The 22336-nt window shown below is 43.9% G+C and overlaps 1 protein-coding gene across 1 annotated transcript in view; it reads right to left on the reverse strand.

Moving 5' to 3' along the window:
* KIF15 (kinesin family member 15) overlaps positions 1-22336 on the reverse strand; it is a 1036090-nt gene that overhangs the window by 964256 nt on the left and 49498 nt on the right. The window contains 1 exon segment of the mRNA XM_030209299.1: positions 9465-9541. Within this exon segment, the coding sequence (XP_030065159.1) occupies positions 9465-9541 (77 nt within the window).

Raw genomic sequence — 22336 nt, forward strand, 5'->3', positions numbered from 1 at the left:
CTGTTTATTTGTGACGTTGTTTAAAATAACTATTGCTGATGTTCACTTCCTGGCTCTTTATTGGGGATGTGTTCCGTAATAATGAATTAACTGTTTTAATTTTCCTTTTCACGTCTTATCTACTACTTACAAACTTCCTTCCCTGCCTCTTAAGGATTTATAGTTTTAAGATATATTATTGTATAGAGTTCCAGCATTTTTGGTTCTCAAACCCCAAGTGGCACAGTTAGATTTCATTTCCAGATTCCATAATACTACAGTGCCTGTCCTATTACCTATGCAATAGGGTTTAAAGATTAACCCTTGCATAACATAACTAACTGGTAAATCAGCACTAAAGAAATTCAGGTTGCTATTATTTCAGAGCTATGTTCAGATAAGACTAGCTACAATTGCCAATTTCCTTTTTATTGAGAACCGTACCTCTGGAAGCAGATAAAGTAATAACCTTCTTTTCCTCTCCTGAAGTATTAATTCTATGAAGACTAATTACACCAGCATGAAGTTTTAATATAAAAATTTCAACTTACAGTTTTTGTTTTATGTATAGCCCTATTTTCAGTCACCATAATATCCACTGCTTGCAGTGAGCAGTAAACTCAAATTAGACACAGGAAGCACCGTTATTTCGTGATTTCCTTAAGACCGAATGACAGAGATTAACCCTTGTAGTTCTTATTTTCTCTAAAGTTCATCTTTACAAATGCTTTGAACTCAGTATATGATACAGGAATTCATTACGTGTTTCAGATTTTTAATAACTAGATGGGTTTTTCTGTGATTCTGTGTTATCCTACAATGTAGGTTTACAAGCTGTTCCATTTATCATACTGGTCTATATGAACATATCATACTGGTCAATTTATGCATTTATTGCATTAATAAAAATTATTTTATCCTTGATTTTTGAATTTTAGTAAAATGTTTTAAGAAACGCTCCTACGTGTCTCCTGCTTATAACTTGGCTCCTCCTCTGTATTTAAAATATACTCTAAATTGTAAATTGATTCCTGGGAATATATAAGCTTATTTTTAGCTATCCCTCTGAATGTGAATCTTGATATGCTGTCATAATTTAGGGCCCAAATTGTGAAAGCATAGAAATGATCAAATTAGAATTTAATATAATTTTCATTTTCCCAATTGGCTCCGAACTATTACAGAGGACTATAGGTTATTGTCCTTCTCATATGACCTATTTAAACCATGTAAAGGTCACATGAGGAGGCCTCATAGAAATATATAGTTTTTACATTTCTGATATTGGCTTTTCTCTATCTCTTTAAATATCATATTGAAGGCTGTATTTTCCTAGAGAAGACTCTGACCACAATGTTTCCTCAGACTCTGCTGACTTCCTGTGCCAGCAAGATCTAATCTACAGGGGGAAAAAAATTTGTTTTCTACTTATAACTTGTGATATTATATATTGAGACTATGCTCCACCTACTGGTGCCCCAAGGAACTAACAATGCATTCTTTGACTTTTCTTTCTAATGCTCCTGTACTAAGATTTAACTACTAGGCATTACTCGTATCTCATCTCTATTTATTAAGTCCTGTAGGATGAGTGAAGACTGCAAATCCAATTCCTGATCTACCGCCTCTATTCCAGTTTAGTACTTCTACTGCAACTGACCTCTGGCCAGAAAAAGGAGCACCAACTTCTCCAATGAGGATTTTCTTTTGTCCAAATGATGTCATTAATTTAGACATTCTTGGTTATGCTCTTAAATATTCTGCTATATTAAATATTTTTGCAAGCTCATCTTTTCCAGAACCTACATGGCACTTTACGTATGACCTCTCTATTACAACAGACAGCGACCGTGATTCCAGAAGATACTTCCATCACCTGGACTAGTTATGAATTTTAAATTCCTGCACATTAGTCTTCTGCTTTGATTATGACTATTTCCTAAGCTACCCTTCTTTCTGAATCATCTAACTCGTAAGTCCTGATGGCCTCCTGCAACTGAGGGCCCAACCCTTGGTGAATGTTAGTCATCGCAAGTGAAGATTCCATACCTATTGGCCATAGATTGCAACGCATTGCCTGTGTCTTTTGACTATTTTTGTGCACCATATTCCTGACCCTCCATACCTAAAGAACTTGAACAATCAACATCATCTCTTAATTTTTAATTTATATTGTTTTTTTGTACTCTTTTCTTTTGTCCCATATACTTTACCATTGTTATTTGATCATCTCTTCATAATAATTACCTATCTGTCTTGCACATTATGCAAGCCAGAAGTGGGGATACATTCTGCAAATCCCAATTCCTGGTATTAAGACTGTCACTTCTACTGATTCCTTGCCCAAGTTGCTGTGAAAATCCTGCCCTGTTAGATCTTCCAGATCTCCGTCCAGATTCTTCAGCGCTTCCACCGCCTCAACCATGATCGATGAAAGAGAATTCAGAACGGATACTTAATTTGAGATTTACTGTTGCTGTTTATGGACATTATAGATTCATATTTTGTTTTATTTTCAGTTTAGCAGTAATCCTGTCTATATACTGAAAAGGTTTTATTTTTATTTTCCTATTATTTCCTTTGTTGTTCTAATTGTTTTTCTAAGAGTTTCCTCGTTATTTCTGTTTATGTAATTTAAATTGAAGTTGATATTGCTCAGATACAAGGGTAACATCAAACCCTAATACTGGCTATGATATCATAATGTAGGTGTAAACCCTGTTAGTATCAACCAGTTATGCAATTGTTTAACTTTGGTGTAGGCTTACTTAAGCTGCATGTCTTTCTGTAGGTTTGACTGAGCTCCAAGTGGGGTAGCGGATATATAAAATGCTTCCCATACTTCCAGGTCATTATGCATATGTCAAAATCCATGCATGACCTTTTTTAATATACATTTTCCTAGGATTGACCATTTTTGCTGTATAAGGCAACCTCATACTTGCTATCCACTTTTTAGTGTTCATGATTGGATGCTAATGATGAGTAATAGTAAGGTCCAGGCATTCCGACCTGTTTAAAGATTCTGAATACCTACAACCTAAAACAGCCTGCAATCTGAGTACTAACCATATATTTGTTGAGCCACCATAACAATGCTTAATCGAAACCACTGTTCCTGCCGAGGACCACTGAGATAGATACATTAGATTATCTCCCCATGTACTATGCAACAGATACAATAGAAGTCATAGCAAGACCTGAAAGTATTTATTAGTATGATCCACCTGAAATTGCTAGTACCCGCATACCTATACTTCATGGGATTTTGTAGATGAACTCATGGATTTGTCCCATTCATAAAACCTCAAGAGAGATGACATCAGGATTAAGCCCAAGGGGTTGGGTAATATAAAGGGAATTTAATATGCCCAAAAATATACCACCTAAGAATGAAGTTTCCTGTCTTGCACCATACCTTCTAGCAATTTGTAAGACCAAAACTCCCCCTCTCGTTTGATAGCTTGCCACCTTCTGGAATGGATGATGACGAGCTTGACGAGCTTTGTGTCACCCCTCCTCAGAGGGGGTGACAAGTGGGGAATGTATAATTATAGTACAGCAAGAGGCCCTCACTGGATGCCCACCGGAAGGGTGGAAGGCCAGATTTTAGGACTCAGGCTGTAAAAATACCAGCTTGGTTTAAAAATCTATGACTGGCTGAGCAAGGACGTGCTTTTCCTGTAAGTTAATATGTGTCCCCGCTTGGGATCCATCCACTGGAATAGTGGTGGGTCAAATTACATACCTTAAACAGCTTAAACTGCTAAAAGGCACTGACTAGGCCTCATTAGAATTTAGTGTGACATTCAAAAGCAGTGCAAAAGCCAAGATCAAGGAATTGATGGCTAAAATCCTAAGTCAGATCACAAGATGATATAGGACAGAGATGTCCATGTTTTGATGTTTGGATGTCCGTATCTAGGGAAGTGTTTACAAAAAGGGAGCTGTCCAAGAGAGGAGGGAGACTTTCCTGTGAGCAGGGTCTTGCTTAAGAAGCGAGCTAAAGATAAAACCATGTTAGCAAGATAGAAGTTACTCGTTAGCATGAGCCAATCAGTGACAACCATGACATTAGCATAGATCCAATCAGGTATATCTGCTGTCATATTACCCATATCCTGAGGGCACCTATAAAATTCAGGGTATTTCCTGGTTTAAGTTAGAGAGAAAAGGGTTGGCACTCTCTCTCCAAGGGAAACCAATGTGTCCAGCAGAATTGACAAATTACCTAATTGCTTTCCCTTGTAAAACCTCTAATTGGTAAAAGAAATTATAAAAGATTAGCAAATAATTAACACCTGTTTGCAGCTTATTAAATTCCTATAATTAATTGATTGTACGTGCCTATTGTCAATCACTGATTTGACTTATACCTTAGCAAATAAACTCCTCATTCCAAATGATGATTTGTGGGCTTCACTTAATGATCAAAGGCTGTAAGTATAAATGCATTGTATAACTTGTAATCTAAATCCAGTTTGTCATAAGGCTGGTATCTTTTCCTTAGACCTAACGTCTCCCTTAGAGGCAATAACTCCTCGATTACCCCAGTACTAGTGTTATTTAGAGATGGAGTCAGATTAAGGTCACTCTAGCCTTCTTGGGGGGGGCTCGGGACCCCCCAATTCTCAACAAACCTGAAAAGCATTTTACTCCAGATTAGGTGTGTCGAGAACGAGTATGAGTTATCAGCAAATTTAAGAAAGTGTACAATTATGTCTCACAGCTTATCTACATGCTGACCCAAGGATCGATGAGCTCTTTCGAATTCAATCGGGGCCGAGCCTGGTTCAGACTCCAGTAGAGTAGCACAGAGGAAGTGAATTATGACTGGGACGTCCTCAGTTCGCCCACCTTCTGGTATGCCTCAAAACCGGAAATTTTTTTGACCCCTATTTTCCAGATCACCCAACTTATAGGACAAATCTGTGTACTGCTGCCCCCACTCTTGAATGTTGGAGGTATGAGTTGAGATCGAGCCCACATGCTCGTCTAGTTTCAGCTTGCTCTCTCTCCCCCCCCAGCTGTTGGAGGTCTGAGCTTAACATAGCTATGTGGTCCAAAATTTCCTCCTCCTCCTTGGAGGTTCTAATATCTGCTTGTATCCTGGATAGAAACTGACGCAACCCGCTGGAGATACCCCTTTTCAAGGGAGGCAGCTGCGATTCTGCTAGTGATAATGTGGAAACTGAGTCGGAGGGGAAGAGCCACGCCAGTGACCAATGGCACCATGAGGCCTTACCTCCCACGGGCAATCTGCCTCCTTTTTCTGCGAGGAAGAGGATTTACTCATAGTCCTCAAAGATCTGCAAGCCAGTTCTTGCTATTAAGTGTTTGAAAAAGAAGCCGATGGAGGTGGATAGAGCCGTATGTTAGCGTGTGTAAGCGGGACTGAGGGAGCTAGGCTGCCATATCGTGTGGTGATGTCACTTTTTCTCCTAACCATCCTTGATTTTAAAGATAAATTACATATTACTAACAAAAGTTCTGCAAGTTCATTTTTCAGTTCTAATCAGTACTCTGGGATGAATACCATCTGGTCCAGGAGATGCGCTACTCTTCAAATTGTCAAACTGTGCCTTTATATCCTCCAGGTTTATAGAGATTTCATTCAGTTTCTCTGACTCGTCAGCTTTGATACCATGTCTGGCACCTGCATCTCTCTCAAATCTTCCTTGGTGAAGACCAATGCAAAGAATTCATTTCAGCGAGATCTTATCTAACCTTCCATGTCCCTAGATGTAAAGGCATTAAATACAAAACAACATACACTTCCAGCTTCTCATATGTTTGCACCAAGCTCTGGAACACATTACCAAAAGACCTAAAATTCAAGGACAATTACCTACTCTTCTAAAAACACCTGATCAGTGGCGTAGCCAGACCTGACATTTTGGGTGGGCACTATGTATGAGTAGTTTCTTGGGATACTACAAAATAATGTGTTAGTGCACTTGATGATGGATTTCTAAGTAGCCTGACCAACACCTGCCCTGCATCAACATAAACCATATGCATGCTTAATAAGAAAGAAAAAGCAGAGCCATCATTTTGATTACTTACAAGAGTAATCAAAAGCTAGTTGGCGGTGGGCGTGGGCTCTTCACTGCATAGGGCCAAAAAAAAAAAAAAAAGGTATATTTAATCATTAAATATACCTTTTTGCCCTAAGCAGTGAAGTGCTTACCCCACCCAGAAGCCCACCACCACAGCATTTTTGAGTACAATTACACATTTAAAAAATATGTTTATTACCTGGCTCCTGTTGCTGTGTTGTGGGGCCGTGGGGGAGTGCTGCTGCTGTGACTGTGATTAACTCGGGAACTGACAACCACTAGATCCCACCGCAGGCATAGGCAGGCAGCCTGTGTCGCAACACATTCAGGCCGGCAGCCTTCCTGTGCAGCGCCAATGTGACATGCGTATGGCAGGCTGGGCCCTGGCCGGGGGGGGGGGGGTGAGCGTGAGCGTGCAGTAGTATATCAGCGTGGTGCACCACACACCCGAACAACACTTACATGAACCCCGCACCCCAGCACGCGCCTCCTAGCAGGCCCCCCTGCCATCACTGGACCCATCCTGCACGTCACATGATCCAGAACCTCAGAGTACCAGCAAGACAAGGGTACATCCCTTTACTGCTACCCCCATCAATGACCTCTGGATAAAAAGCAACTCCTTTTTGCCTCAGGCAGTAAAAAGACGTCCCAGAACAGCCATCTCAGTGTCTAAACCATTCCCTATTACAGACGAAAGGTCCAGAGGTGGCCATGGCTAAGGGATCAAAATGAGGCACGTCGTAAAACGAATATTTATGGCCCCTTTCATTCGCTTTACTACACCGGCGGACACGCAGCAGGGATACAAGAAAAGGTCGCAAGGTTCTGGCAGCCGCCGGTGGCGCCTCGTAGAAGCTGCTAGCGTAGTCGCACATTGATTGGCCAATTAGTTTGCACTTTGCACTGCCCTGCGCCCTTATTGGTTCTCGTGTCCGGTTCTGTGCCTGATTGATGATCTATTGGAGGAGCTAGAGCATGGAGCCGGCCGGGTCGAGCTCTAGGTGGTGGGACGGGAGGTGGGAGGTGCAGAGCTGTGCGGGCGCCGGGCGGTACACGATACAAAAACGCATGTTGCGGTCAGTGTGCGCTTTTCAACCACGCTTGGGTGGGCGGGCCTGGACAGAGATTGGATGGGGCTGGGCCCATCCAGGCCCACCCGTAGCTACGTCCCCTGCACCTGAAAGCCCATGTTTTTAGAAAAGGTTCCTCTCCACTGGACCAACCTAACCAACCAGAGTACTGAATAACAATAAATGAACACAACAAAGAACAGAAACTGAACTAAGCTTCCATCACCAAATTCATCTCAAACACTTAATGTGCTTACCTGATCCAAATTATCCCAAACATTTAATGTGCTTGCCTAAGATATATATAAACCCATAAAGCTGTCATAATCAAGACAGGCTTAAAGCCTGTTAATCTCACTGTTCTATATAATTGTAACCTTGTTCTATATAAACTGTATCCAGTCAACTCCAGACTCTTGTAAGCCACATTGAATCTACCAATTGGTGGGAAAATGTGGGATACAAATGCAGAAATAAAACATGGAGTGGTGCTAATATCTATGCAGGAAGGCGCCGAACAGTGTGGCATAGGAAAAGAAGTGCACATAGGTGGCTGAGTGTATTAGGAAGAATGATTTACAGTTGACTGTAGAGAGATAGCTGCTGAAATACTTGCTGAGGCAACTGTAAAAGAAGGGCAGCCACATCATGCATCGTTTAAGGTATTAGAGGTTAAATTCACAATGGGAGAGGCAAAAGGAGATTGCAGCGTGACCTGAGGACATGCCTCAGAGTGTGCTAACTTTAGCCGGCTTTAACAAATGACAGAACTGCCTGTGCAGCACAGGGAGACAGAGTTGACTGGATAGCTTTGTGCTGTTGCTTACAATAGAATGTTTGAAGTGCTCACACAGTCACTGGAGATTTTATTGTCTGTTAATGATAACATGCTTGTGTGTTTATTATTCTGCTGTTTGAGACTTTTTTACGCATTCTCTCTGGCTTTTGATACCCCTTAGAATGAGCTGAAGGTTTCACCTTAGAAAGGGAACCTTGAAGGAGTAGTATATTTGTGCCATGACCTGTTGGTACTGGCAAGGAGCCTGTGCTTGCCATGCTCTCAGAAGCTGAGCCTACTGGTACCTGCAAGATGCCCTTTGGGTTGGCACTAAGTTGACTGTCCATGTTTCTCCTCCCTCTTGGTTTTAAAACCCATAGTGGGACTTGAACCAGCAACCTCTGATCTCTATTCTGGCTCTCAGCTTGTTGCTTTTTCCTCCACTTTTTTTTTCATTGTTCACCTCCATAAGAGAAAGCAACATCTGTTACAGAAAGCGGAAAAGAAAGAACTGAGACTCACTAATGTCAGCAAGAGGGGAAGCATGTCCAGGCAGCCAATTGGTTCAAGCATTTAGCTGACAGGCTGGAGACAGCATATGCAAACACACACTCTGGAGCAGAACAAACCAAGGGCCTTGTTTACTAAGGCACGCTAGCATTTTTAGCGTGTGCTAAAAATTAGCACATGCTAGAGACACCCACTATGGGTGTCTAGCATTAGTGTCCTAATTTTTAGTATATGCTAAAAACGCTAGCGTATCTACAGTATGGCTTAGTAAAACAGGGCCCCAAGTAAGTCTTCATTATCCTGTGGATTTGGAGAAAAGGTGTTTCACTCCTTTTATGATATTTGTCTATCTTTTGTGCTTCTTGTGGACTGCATTCCTTGGACATTTACATCATTCGAACTCAACTCAATCCCTTCTATTACCCCCTTCATCATTTTTGTTACCTTTTGAAATTTTTCTAGTACGACTATATCCCTTTGAGATGGTGCAACCAGAACTGCACAAAATACTCAAGATCAGTTGTACAACAGACAAACAAAAGCATAATATTCAGGGTTTTTTTCCTCCATTTCTTTATGGAATAATCTCTAACATTTTATTTGCTCTTTTTGGTAGTTGTGGCACAATGGACTAAAAATGTCAAATTAACCACCATAGAACCCAGCATTGTGTACCAATAGTTAGTATTTTTATATTCCCCACTTTCCTCTTGTCTTCATTACATTTTATCTGCTAGATGCCTAGTCTTAAGATCCTCCCAGAACTCCTTGCAATCCTTTGCTGTTTTAAGGAAAGATGTTTTCATGCATAGCTATCACCTCATTCATTCCTCCCTTTTCCAATCATTTATGAAAAATGCGCAATAGCACATATCTCAATACAGATCCTGGGGGCACTCTAGTACCAACTTTCTGCCATTTGGAAATTTGACCATTTGGTCTTTAGTTCACCCTTATCCACATTTAAACCTTCAAAAACAAAACAAAAAAAAAATCTAGCAAAAGAAAGGCTTACCAATTTATAAAAACAGACTTATTCCTATAAAGCAAAATTGAATAACTTACTATGCAAAGATGGTACCATTATAGCCATTCATGCAGGACTCCACAATGTTTTTGGCCACACTCGAAAATACAGATTCCTAAAAAGAATAAATATATATATAAATGCAAAAAGCTGATGTTGATAGTCACTTGCAGAATTCAAGCAGGACTTTAAAAAGTTTAAACAGTCTACTTGCGCAAGCTCTTCAGTAGCAAGCCGAGATGTTCATCACTGAAGTGTTACATTGGGCCACAAAGTGACTGGGTTTTGGAGAGAACTAGTACTGAGTATGAATGCCTTAATTTTCACTAAATCTAGGAGCCAGCTGCTGAGACCCCTCTCGCTTCTCCTTCTCCACCCCCCCCCCCCCCCCCCAAACGTTGTCTTCCTATTCTATGACCCTAGGCAAAGAAAGTTTAATAAATCAGTTCAGGTGCCTTTGCAAGTCACTGGCAGAGGCCAAGTCTCCATTCCCAGAACATGCTCAGTCAATCTCTCTCATGGTTCCCCCCCCCTCCAGACTTCACCCACTCAATCTCACCCATGTCCCCCCCCCCCCCTAGCTTTCCTTACCCCAGTCTCTCCCATGATGACCCCCCTCCAGCCTTCACCCAGTCTTTCTCATGACCCCCCCTCCAGCTTTCCTCACTCCAGTCTCTCTCATGCCCCCCCTTCTCCAGCTTTCCTCACCCCAGTCTGTCATGCCCCCCTCTCCAGCTTTCCTCACCCCAAATCAGTCGCTCTCTCATGCCCCCCTCTCCAGCTTTCCTCACCCCCAATTAATCACTCCCATGCCCCCCTCTCCAGCCTTCCTTACCCCAATCAGTATCTCTTTCTCTCTCATGCCCCCCTCTCCAGCTTTCCTCACCCCAGTCACACACTCTCACTAAGTCATCCACTTTTGCCTCCCTATTTGCAGCACTGCCTCAAACTGCTTTCCCAGCTGTGCACTGCGCATTCAGAAACAGCACTGTGAAGGAGGGGGGGGAGGAGAAACAAGAAAAAAAAAATCCTTCAGGGGGTATGAAATCTCAGGCACCAGGGTGCAATTTGTAGGCACCATAGCAAACCTGGTGCCCAGGATTTGTCAAGTCCTGGCAGATTTTCAGCTTGGCACCACCCTCTAAGATATATACAATCAGGCGCCAGGATGTAAATTCTAGGGGCCATGGCGACCTAGTGCATGGGATATGTCGAGTCCGGCCTTAGGCAGAGTTTCAGTCTTACACCACCCCCTAACACACACACAGATATATATACAATTAACTTTTGAAAATGTACATTTTTATTTTATTAGCATTCATACTGATTTTACTTGGGGAAAAAAAAAAACAGGTCATCTGAAGTAAATCACGTGGCAGATTATATAGTAATTTCTATATAATTCAGGGAAATTCAAACTTCTTAAATAAATATAAGACCCCTCTAAGTAGTTTTGAAAGTATCAAAATCAGTTTGTGGGTGTTTTTGGGAGTATATACTTAGAGATTCCAACACAGGAATCAATATAACTGAATTACTCAAATAGGAACCTCAAATCTCCAAATAGGGAAATAGTTATGTAGTAAGATCTATCCCTATAATATATGGAGTCCATTACTATCATAGGTTCCAGTCAGGAGGAAAAGGGAAAAAAAACTGGCGGCAGCAAAATGCCTTATAGCACAATTCTGGAAGAGAGCAGAAGTTCCATCAATGGGGGATTTGAAGATTAAGTTGGGCCAGCTAATACATACGGAGCATCTCACGGTATATCGAAGAGAGGGTGATTTGAGATGTAAAAGGGGGTGGGATAGAGTTCCAAAAAGGGTTTGTTAAGCATATAAGGGTAATGGAGTTACACGGAGAAGGTTGGAAGGGAGTAGGATAGGGGGTGGGGAGATAAGTGGGGGGGGGTAAGTTGAGGTAAGGATTTAAAGGGGAAGGGTGAGTAGATGTTTGTATATGTCTATATAAGTAATGCGGTATGCTAAGAACCCGTTAAAATATTAGTAGGGTGCAAAATATTTTTCCGGTGCCCCTGCAAGGGCAGGATTTATGATTTGCGCCCCTGGGCTGTCGGGCTGTTTAGTTTTACTAATATTGAATAATAATAAAATTGAGAAACAAAAAAACAAAAAAAAAAAAAAAAGAGGGGGAGGAATAGATAAGGGGGGGTGGGAGTAAACGATAAAATGTATTGTCCTTGTGGCTGTCTCTCTTTTGTTGTTTGTTCTTGTTACATTGGACAATAAAGATATTTCAAATTTAAAAAAAAAAACGAACATAATTGCTAAACTGGGTCAGACCAAAAAAGGTCCACCAAGCCCATTATCCCATTTTGAACAGTGGCCAATCTGGGTCACAAGTACCTGGGAGGATCCCAAAATGTAGATAAGCAGCGTAGAATCTATCCTTAGGGATAAGCAGTGAATTTCCCCAAATTTACCTTAACAACTATTAATGGACACTTCCTCCAGGAACGTCTCCAAAACCTTTTAAACCCAGCTGTGCCAACTAATTCCAGAATATTTTCAGACACAGATTATGAGGCATTTTCAAAAGCACTTTAAAAAAAAAAAAAACTTACAAAGTTTCATAGTAACATATGGAACTTTGTAAGTCTAAGTGCTTTTGAAAATTAGTCCAGAGTGTGGTGTGCAATGATTGAACAACAAAGAGCTTTCTCTTAGTGTTATATACCCATGCTGGTGACAGAAGGGAGCAATCTGATCGCCATTTGGGGTCGCCATCACAAATCCGGTAGAAACATGCTTTGCCTTGGATCATGTCAAAATGCACTCTCAGATACTCCAGAACCTATAATGAGCTGATCAGTGATTCCCAAACCTGGTCCTGGTGGTACCCCATCCAGTGAGGTTTTCAGGATATCCACAATGAATATTCATGAGATATTTGCATATACTACCTCCACTGTATGCAAAACTACATGAAAATTCATTGTGGATATCCTGAAAACCCGTCTGGCTGGAGTGTCTCCAGGACCAGGCTTGACAAATGCTGAGCTAGATTTGTCCAAGTTCACTATCCACCGCAGAGATTCCAGAAACTCCACCACACTGGTCATCACTCGTTCACTCTCCTCAAATGACTTGCCCCAAATCAATCATCCAGATAGGGATACACCAGAATACCCTTCCTTGTTTAAGGCCACAATCACAACCATCATCTTAGAAAATGTGCAAGGAATCACTGCCCACAACCATAAAACAAAAGAACCCCTGATGACCCCATCGAATGAGAACATGAAGGTAACTGTTAGGTCTAGGGAAGTAAGAAAATCTTGGCACCACAACAATAAACAATCAAGGTCTTCATCCAGAAATTGGGGTCCCTTAGGGTTCCGTTCTTGTCTTGAGGTCCAATATCAAATCGAAAGTTCTGAGTACTACAAAATAAACAGAATAAGTTCAAAAAGAAGTAACCTCCGCAAGGTGTCCCCGCAAGCCCCCGCCTTACAGTGAGAGCAACAGAGTCCCCAGAAAAAGGGTCCAGTAGGGGCTGCTTGAACTCCAGGATATAACCACTGCGAACAACAACTGATCTGCTGTTACCTGGGTCCACCTCTGGTAGACATTTCTTAACCTGGCACCCAAGGACAAACCTCAACACCTTCATTGGGACCCCCACCTCCAAACCTGACTGGAGGGGGCCGCTCTGGAGACTCACCACCATGGTAACCTCTGCGTAAGGCTTGGGTTCTGTGAAAGAAAAATCGGCTGTATTGACCTCCACTGACTACCTGGACGGTTACGACCAGCATCTCAAAAAAAATGACAACTCAAAAGCAGCACGGGGGGAAGTGACGTCACCGCCACCGATGGCAACTTAGCTTCTGAGCTCCCGCTCCCTGAATTACAAAATCGCTATAAAAAGCACTCTCCAGCTAATTTAAAAGTGTTTGCAGCGTTCCTTACTGCTCCTCATCGGTAACAGCATGAGTAGAGCATCTTCAACGCGGCCTAAGGAGGCCGATAAGTCGGCTGGCGGCGGGGCAAGTAAAACAGCCAAGGGCCACGAGGCAATGGCGCAAACGTCCCCGTCGGACTCGGACTCCGCGCTGTCGATGTCGGAGTCACGGAAGCCACCGGCTAAAAAAGGAATCTCTGGCGAACTTCGCCAGATGCTCGCAGGTATACAGGAGGATATTAAAAAAAAAAAAAAAATCGAAGGACGAGATCTTGGACAAGATGAAGGTACTAAGCTCCGACCTCCGTGAGCTGGGCAATAGAGTTGAAGAGGCGGAGGTAAAGCTGGAAGAGCACTCTGAGTCCCTGCTCTCGCATGAGGCCCATCTTCAAGCCCTGGATCAACAGAATAAAGACCTCACATACAAGCTCGATGACCTACAGAACAGGGGACGTTGGAACAATCTTAGGTTCCGTGGAGTCCCTGAAGGAGGCGAGAACGAAGATGTCCCGCTAATTATACAAACACTGTGGGCCTCCCTGCTGGGAGCCGATGCTGCAGCGGCTAAGATAGAAATTGACAGAGCACATAGATCCCTTGGTCAGAGGCAGGAGAACAGAGTACGGGACATTATCTCACGGTTCCACCGGTATGAAGTGAAAGAACAACTGCGTAAATGCGCCAGGAAAAAGACTGACCTGGAATATGGCGGAGCAAAAATTTCTGTGTTTCAAGACCTTTCGCAGTTTACTCTACAGCAGAGACGCCTCATGAAACCAGCCCTGGACATTCTAACTAAAGAACACGTCACTTATAGATGGGGCTTTCCCTTCTCTCTGAACTACACTCTCTAGGGAGCCAAAAATAGAGTAACATCACTGTCCGAAGCTTGGCCATCCCTGCACGCGGCGGGCCTGGTGAAAACAAGCAAGCCCCCAGGTGACTTAGCATCCGCCACGAAGGCTAAACTTCAAAAATGGCAGCGGGTCCCTTCCACTACTAAAAGGAACAATTCGAAAAGAAGAGTGACCACGGAAGAAACCTGAATCACTGCTGTGGCAGTTTGATCGGTATATCCTATACGAGGCTGCACTCTGCAAGGCGGTTGGAGGGACGATGGTTATGTCTGTGCCAATGGCTGGAAAAGCAGCAGGGAGTAACAACTGTCATGTTATGTTTTAAAAGTTATGTTATTTTAGCAAAAGGGACTCTAAGATCCTTTATTACTGGAAGTTATGAGGGAGGAAAAGTGGGGTGGGGAATGTTGATTTCAAGGTTGCAATGTTGCTGGGGATATAGGGGGGAGGTAGCTTAAACAATTGTGGGGCGCGCTGGGGTCCTTTATGAAGATGAATGCATTCAGCATTGGTCAGAAAACTAAAGGACCTTGGTGGTTTAAGGGGTGATTCGGGGAGGGGTGAGGGAGCTGGTTGTGGGGATGCGGGTGTGTCACTTTCTTTCGTCCCACTTTGGGGCCATGCGCCTCCAAGTTGGTGTTAGACAGGAGGGGTTGGGGGGGATATGGGAGGGTAAGGGGATACTTAGAAGGCAAAGAGGGGGAGGGGTGGGTTGGGGGCATCACCGGTTTATTGGAACATTTGTACATGGAGCGATTGGAACCCATTTGTTTAGCCTTGACCTAGAATCCTAGTAATGTGTGCAGATCTTAAGATACTATCATACAATGTGAAGGGGTTGAACATGCCTCAAAAAAGGCAGAAACTGTTTAAAGAGTTACAACAGATAAAACCGCATGTTGTCCTGATGCAGGAGACACATCTCCGCAGGGTGCATGAGCGACTTCTCTCGCACTCAGACTATCCCAATGCCTTTTTTGCCTCCTCAGCAGATGGGACCAAGAAGCGTGGGGTAGCAGTCTTGTTCCACAAATCCATTTCGCCCCAAATTCTAAACATTAAACGTGACCCGGGAGGGAGATTCCTGATGCTCCACATTATCATAGACCAAGTTGAACTTATGCTCGCATCCATATACGCACCAAACGACCACCAGGGGTCCTTTTACACCAAAGTGAAGAACATATTAGCTACATTCACCAGGGGCTCTTTGATTTTGGGGGGTGACTTTAACGAAGTCATGGACCAGGCGCTGGACAGATCCAGGTCACCCCAGCAACAGGTGTCTAGGGACTCTCTGGCCTTGGGTTCTCTGGGGACTTTAGATGTCTGGAGACTCAGTCATAAGACCATGAGGGACTATACATTTTTCTCCCCCGTACATAAGTCATACTCACGTATCGATTATATCTTCTTAGATGTTACTCTTGCTGAGAGGGGGCCGCAATCAGGAATTGGTAGTGCGACAATATCTGACCATGCCCCAGTATGGGTTACCATGCCAACTATTAGGGCTGAGGTCAAAGACAAAAGATGGATGCTTAATACAGACTTGCTGCAGGAGGGGGAGGTGGTGGAGGGCTGTAGAAAGGTCCTGAAGGAGTACCTGGAGTTCAATATGGAGTCGGGTCCACCCCTTGGAGTGGTGTGGGATGCAATGAAGGCAGTTTCGCAAGGCTACTTTATACAGTTAGCTAGTAAGCGTGTGAGAGTCCGTAGAGCCCAGCTGGCACAGTGCCTGGCAAGGATTAGACTCCTGGAGGCACAACACAAGTCGAGTGGCTCCTCAGAGGTGCTGGAGGAGCTACGGAGACAGAGGCTTCCGCTGGACTCTATCTACTCTGAACAGCTAAGTTGGATACAAAATAGAAATAGGGTTCGATCTTACGAATTTACTAACAAAGCAGGGCGTCTCTTGGCTATAAAGCTACGAAGACGAAAGGTGGACCGAGCGGTGACACATATTAAGGGTGAGAGGGGTGAAATGTTGAACACAGCTGAGTCCATAAGGAGGCGCTTTAGTGAATTTTATCAGGGGCTCTATGCACAAGAGATTAATCCTCCTGCTGAATCTATTCTAGAATACTTAGCTGAAAGTGGCCTTGCCTCTTTCACAGAACAGCAGAGGATCATGTTGGATGCCCCGGTCACTCCGGTTGAGATACAAAAAGCAATCCAGCACCTGCCCTCCTGTAAGTCACCGGGGTTGGATGGCTTCCCCAATGAATTTTACAAGAAATTTGCCCTTGAGTTAGCCCCGCTGTTAGCTGATCTGTTTAACCTGAGTGGGAAGGGGGAGGCTCTGCCTGCTTCCATGTTGGAAGCCTGGATTGCGGTACTGCCTAAACCGAACAAGGACCATACAGACTGTGGGTCTTACCGCCCGATATCTGTTTTGAATGCAGATGTCAAAATTTTAGCTAAAGTCTTGGCCAACCGCCTGGCACCTTTGCTTCCAGCCGTCATCCACCCTGACCAGGTGGGATTTGTTTCCTATAGAAAGGCTTCAGATAATACTAGGCGAGTGGCTGACCTAATGTATCTGGCCAAAAAAAAATGAATAAGCCCCTTTGCCTCCTTAGCCTAGATGCCGAAAAGGCCTTCGACCGCGTGCACTGGCCATTTATGTACAAAGTGATGGAGGCCTTTGGGGTAGGTCCTCAGTTTCGGGGCTGGATTCAAGCATTTTACAATTCTCCTAAGGCTTGTATATGAGTTAATGGGGGCAACTCTGCAACGATCCCTCTACATCGGGGTACTAGAAAGGGCTGCCCCCTATCTCCCTTACTATTTGCAATGGTGATGGAACCATTTGCTACCAGGCTTAGGAATAACCCGGATATCTCGGGTCTCTCCATAGGTGGAAGAGAACACAAGCTATCCCTATTTGCAGACGACGTGCTGTTTGTCACTCGCCCCCTAACCACCTTCCCCGGGCTCTTGGGGGAGATTGAGGAATTCTCGACTGTGTCGGGCTTTAAAGTGAATATGTCATAATCTGAAGTCTTGAATGTGTCTCTCCCGGAGGAGCTTGTGGGAACGTTGAGATCTACCTATGCCTTCCGGTGGGCTGACAGGAGCATTTGTTACCTGGGGGTCAATCTGACGGCCCGCCACTCCGATCTCTTTGCTGTAAACTATAAGGGCTTGGCTGGGACACTCACTGAGGACCTTGGTAGATGGGGTGACCTTGACCTCTCCTGGTTTGGTCGCATAGCTGCTGTAAAGATGAATGTTTTGCCGCACCTGCTCTACCTTTTTCAAGCCCTCCCAATCAAAATGCCCCGGAAATTCCTAGTAACATTGCAGGAACGTATCATGCGCTTTATCTGGGCAGGGAAACGTCCGCAGCTGGCGCGCTCGGTCCTGTACCAGGATAAAAAGAGAGGAGGGCTGGGGGTACCCAACCTGGCCTGGTACTATAGAGCAGTTCAGGCGCGCGGCAGTGGAATGGTTTCAGGACTATCCGGATCGACAGTGGGTGCAATTGGAACAATACACCTTAGGTGCGCGGCCCTTGGGGGCGCTCTTGTGGATCCCGAGTTCACTTAGATCCCTAGAGGGGGGGCTTGTGTCCTTCCATATATGTCACCCTTTCTAATTGGGATAGTATGTTTCCATGTGGACGTACTGAACTCTCTTGTCTGTCCCCTATAGCACACAACCCACTATTTTACCCAGGTACAATAAAGGGAGTCTTCACCAGATGGTACAGGGGATGTTTACAAAGGTGGGGCCAACTGTTTGAGGGGGATTCGTTGTTGTCGTAGCCAGAGGCTCTTGAGAGATTCCCGATAATTGGGTCGGACCGGTATGCTTACCTTCAGTTATCCACCTTTCTTAGGACACGGGCAGTTCGGGAGGTGGTGACCCGGGAAAAATCCACACTTGAAGCCATATGTGAGGGGCCACCCAAGACGAGTGGGCTGGTCTCACGCCTCTACCACATTGTTAATAGGCAGTCCCAGAATTACACGCTTCATAGGAAAGGCTGGCAAGGGGAGTTGGGGTTGACAATGGAGGAGGCAACGTGGGAGAGACTGGAGCGGGATGTGTTGGGGGTGTCGTCTCATGTGCCCTTCAAGGAGAATGCAGTGAAGGTGCTGTACCGATGGTACCTGACGCCTGAGCGCCTCCAGCGCATTTTCCCCACTACAACGGGAGTATGCTGGAGGGGTTGCGGTGTAAAAGGGACAGCGGGACACATATGGTGGACTTGTAGGAAGATCAGTGCCTTCTGGAGATCTGTACATAACAGGCTGCAAAGATGGACGGGTAGCCCACTACCTTGGAACCCGACCTTTTTCCTGTTTCTGGCGGGGGTTGCAAATCGCCCTCAGACCCAGCAAATTTTTCTGAGGCAGGCTATATGCGCTGCTAGAGTTGTAATTGCAGCCCATTGGAAGCAGCCTATAACTCCACCGATAACTAGGTGGATTCAAAAACTGAGGCTTATCTGCAAATTGGAAAGGCTACTAGCTGAGAGGCGCAACCACCTGAACAGATGGCACTTGATCTGGGATCCTTTTCTTCTTCATGTATAATATGATTGATGTTATCGGGTAGGGTGATGCTTGTTAGAGGGGTGGGGGATGGGGATTAACATACACACAAAATTACAAATCTTGAAGTAATGGGCTGAACATACTGAATAGTCTCCTGGGCACACTCGTACGGCAAGAAATGTCTGGGTTGATGGGTATGCAGTGAGAATCTTACTATGTGTTGTATTATCTGTCATCCACAATACCAGAGATTGGTTCTGTACATTTCAAATGTACTATGCTGTGTACGATGTGCTATGTACTTAAATCTGTGTTTTAAGTATTAATAAAGACTTCATGAAAATTTAAAAAAAAAAAAAAAAAAGCAGCACGAGTTGCTCCCTTGTGCCTGTCCTCGGAGAGCCGAGGGACTTTACTCTCCCCCAGACTTTTCACCAACTTATACAGTTCCTCCCCAAAAAGCAGAGGCTCGAAAAGCAGCTTAGGTCTTAGAAGACCCATCGACCAACCAGCCACAAGGCCCTCTGAGCTGCCACTACCAGAGCCATAATTCTGGTTGAAGCCTTCAGTAAAATCATAGAGATCAGCCAAAAAGGAGAAACCCATCTCTTTTCGCCACTTTGTGGACCACCAAAGATTGACAGAAGAGGGACCATCCAAAACCTTTTCCTCCCACCAAAAGCAAGTCCTGGCCACTAAACAACCACAAATGGAAGCCTAACACTAGGGCCAAGAGATCAAAACACTTAACCAGGGTCACCATTCGACGATCCTGAAGGTCCTTCAGGGCTGTACCAACCTCAACTAATATCGTTGTCTTTTTGGTAACTGCAGATGCCACCCCATTCACCATGAGCGGTTTGAACAACTCCTTATCCTCCGTTGGAATGGGGTAAAGTTTAGCCATCATCCAACTCACTTTGCATGAGATGTCCGGGGAAGCCAATTCTGCCTGAATAATATCTGGGAATCTCACCCTCAAAAGTACAGAGGACACTTATATGTCCCGACAACTCATCCATATGGAAGATGTGCACAACAGATGGATCCTCACCTGGGAGATGAAGATCAGCTTCAAGGGAATCCCATAAGGGAGCCATTTGCCTCCTCCGGTTCACAGTAACCTCCATCTGAATATCCAGAGATCATCATCCTTACCCTCATCTACCCAGTCCACTCGCTTGGAGGGCACCAGGGATGTCTGGAAAACACCTGATGCCAGGGCAGAATGTTCTCCCACCTTTCCATGCCCTATAGTCCAGACAAAGTCCAGGGAAAATCCTGTTCCCCAATACCCTCCTGGTCCTAAGCAGAGGATGCGCCCCTCACTCCCCAAGAGCTGCTGAGCCAATTCAAGTTGCCATGGCTAGTCAAGTGAGTGAGGAGTGGCCTAGTGGTTAAAGCACCGGTCTTGCAATCAATAGGTGGCCGGTTCAAATCCCGCTGCTGCTCCTTGTGATCTTGGGCAAGTCACTTAACCCTCCATTGCCTCAGGTACAAAGTTAGATTATGAGCCCTCCTGGGACAGAGAAATATCCAAATGTACCTGAATGTAACTCACCTTGAGCTACTGCTGAAAGAGGTATGAGCAAAATCTAAATAAATAAATGTTGGTGGCTCTCACCAAAACCAAACAACCAAACAACCAACCAACACAAAAAAAAAAAAAAGTACTAAGCCTTCACAAGCAGGACAATCGCAAAACATGTGCCCTGTACATCAAATTTATACTGTTGACCTGACACGGGACTTGTTTCAGCGCAAAGCACCTGTGTCAGGGATTGTTTAAATAATATTGTAAGGGACGCAGAAACCAGATGAAGAGCTGAATGCACATCGAACGTAACTAATGTCCGCAAAAAAATATATACTAAATGTTCCTGCTTATTCTTTCTTCGAAAGAAGCTTCATTGGCTCCCCATTAGAGAAAGAATAAATGTTAAAGTCCACACTCTGATTCATAAGATCATATATGGAGAATCCCCTAACTACATGAATAACCTCATTGACCTCCCAACCAGAAATAGATCATCTTCTCGTACTTACCTCAATTTACACCTTCCCAACTGCAAAGGTATTAAATACAAAACCTCCTATGCATCCAGTTTCTCCTTTTTGGGCAGCCAGCTTTGGAACGCTCTGCCAAGATCCATCCGAACAATCAACGATCATCTACCATTCAGAAAAATGTTGAAGACCCATCTCTTCAAGAAAGCTTACCCTAATGACCCAACTTAACTTTTTAAGCCCACCCACGTGATTCCTGCCCTGACGATTATTATACCTTTAACCATGTCTCACAATCTCCTTATGCTCATTCCTCAATCTCTTCCTCTCCATCCTTCCTACTCCTTACCCCTCCCAATCTCGTCTCCCTTTGCTCTTCCTCTCCATCCTTCCTACTCCTTACCCCTCCCAATCTCTTCTCCCTTTGCTCATCCTATCTTTATTTACCTCTCCATGTACAATTTAAATATCCTCAAAACCCCACTACTACTATGTTTACTTCAACTTGTAACACATTCTCCTTCAAGACTTTGTAATTCTATTTACTATGTAAGCCGCATTGAACCTGCTATGTGTGGAAAAGCGCAGGGTACAAATGTAATAATAATTCAACACTGGAGCACAGCATACCTCATAATCTGAGCGTGATCTAAGAGCCTGGACTGGTCTAGAGAGCTGAGAAATTAACTTAGCAGTTGAATATTACCACTAAATGAATAGATTTTGGTGCAGCCTCCACATCGCCCTTAACCAGGCCTCTTTTTATACTGATAAAATCTATTTATAAAGTTATATAGACCATTATCTACATATTTCCAAAAACTATACAAATTCACCAACTGCCAACAAGTGAATAACTCGCTCTTAATACGAGGCCAATAGGCATTATTGAGGGTAGAGATTGAGTGAAGCTGTGAGACACCTATGTTATAAAGGGTCCATATATACAGGCTAACATAAGTGGGAAAAATTACACCAGCTTGTATAGCAGCTGATACAAATTTGTGCAGGTTTTTTTTAAATTTATTGCATTTGTACCCCACATTTTCCCACCTCTTTGCAGGCTCAATGTGGCAATACATCGTGGATAGTGGAAATATGAACAGAATAGACATTTGGTGTTACAGAAGGATTTTGGGTACATGGTAATAGAATACATGATAGTAATATAACAGAAGGCATTAACATTACTGGATATATGTGTGGAGTTTTACATGTGTTGATCTTTGTGGTATATCTTGTCAAAGAGATGGGTCTTCGGTAGTTTGCGGAAGTTGGTCAGTTCATGGATCGCAACGCGTTCCAGAATTGCGTACTCATATAGGAAAAAGGTTGATGCGCGCATTAATTTGTATTTTAGACCTTTGCAGTTGGGGAAATGAAGCTTAAGGAATGTGCGAGATGATTTTTTAGCATTCCTGGGTGGTAGGTCTAGCAGGTCTGACATGTAGGCTGGGGGGGCATCGCCATGGATGATTTTATGAACTAAGGTACATACTTTGAACGCGATGCGTTCTTTGAGTGGGAGCCAGTGTAACTTCTCTCGTAGGGGTTTTGCGCTTTCGTATCTTGGTTTTCCGAATACGAGTCTGGCTGCCGTGTTCTGGGCTGTTT

Source organism: Microcaecilia unicolor, chromosome 1 (assembly GCF_901765095.1).
Source record: "Microcaecilia unicolor chromosome 1, aMicUni1.1, whole genome shotgun sequence".
NCBI lineage: Eukaryota > Metazoa > Chordata > Amphibia > Gymnophiona > Siphonopidae > Microcaecilia > Microcaecilia unicolor.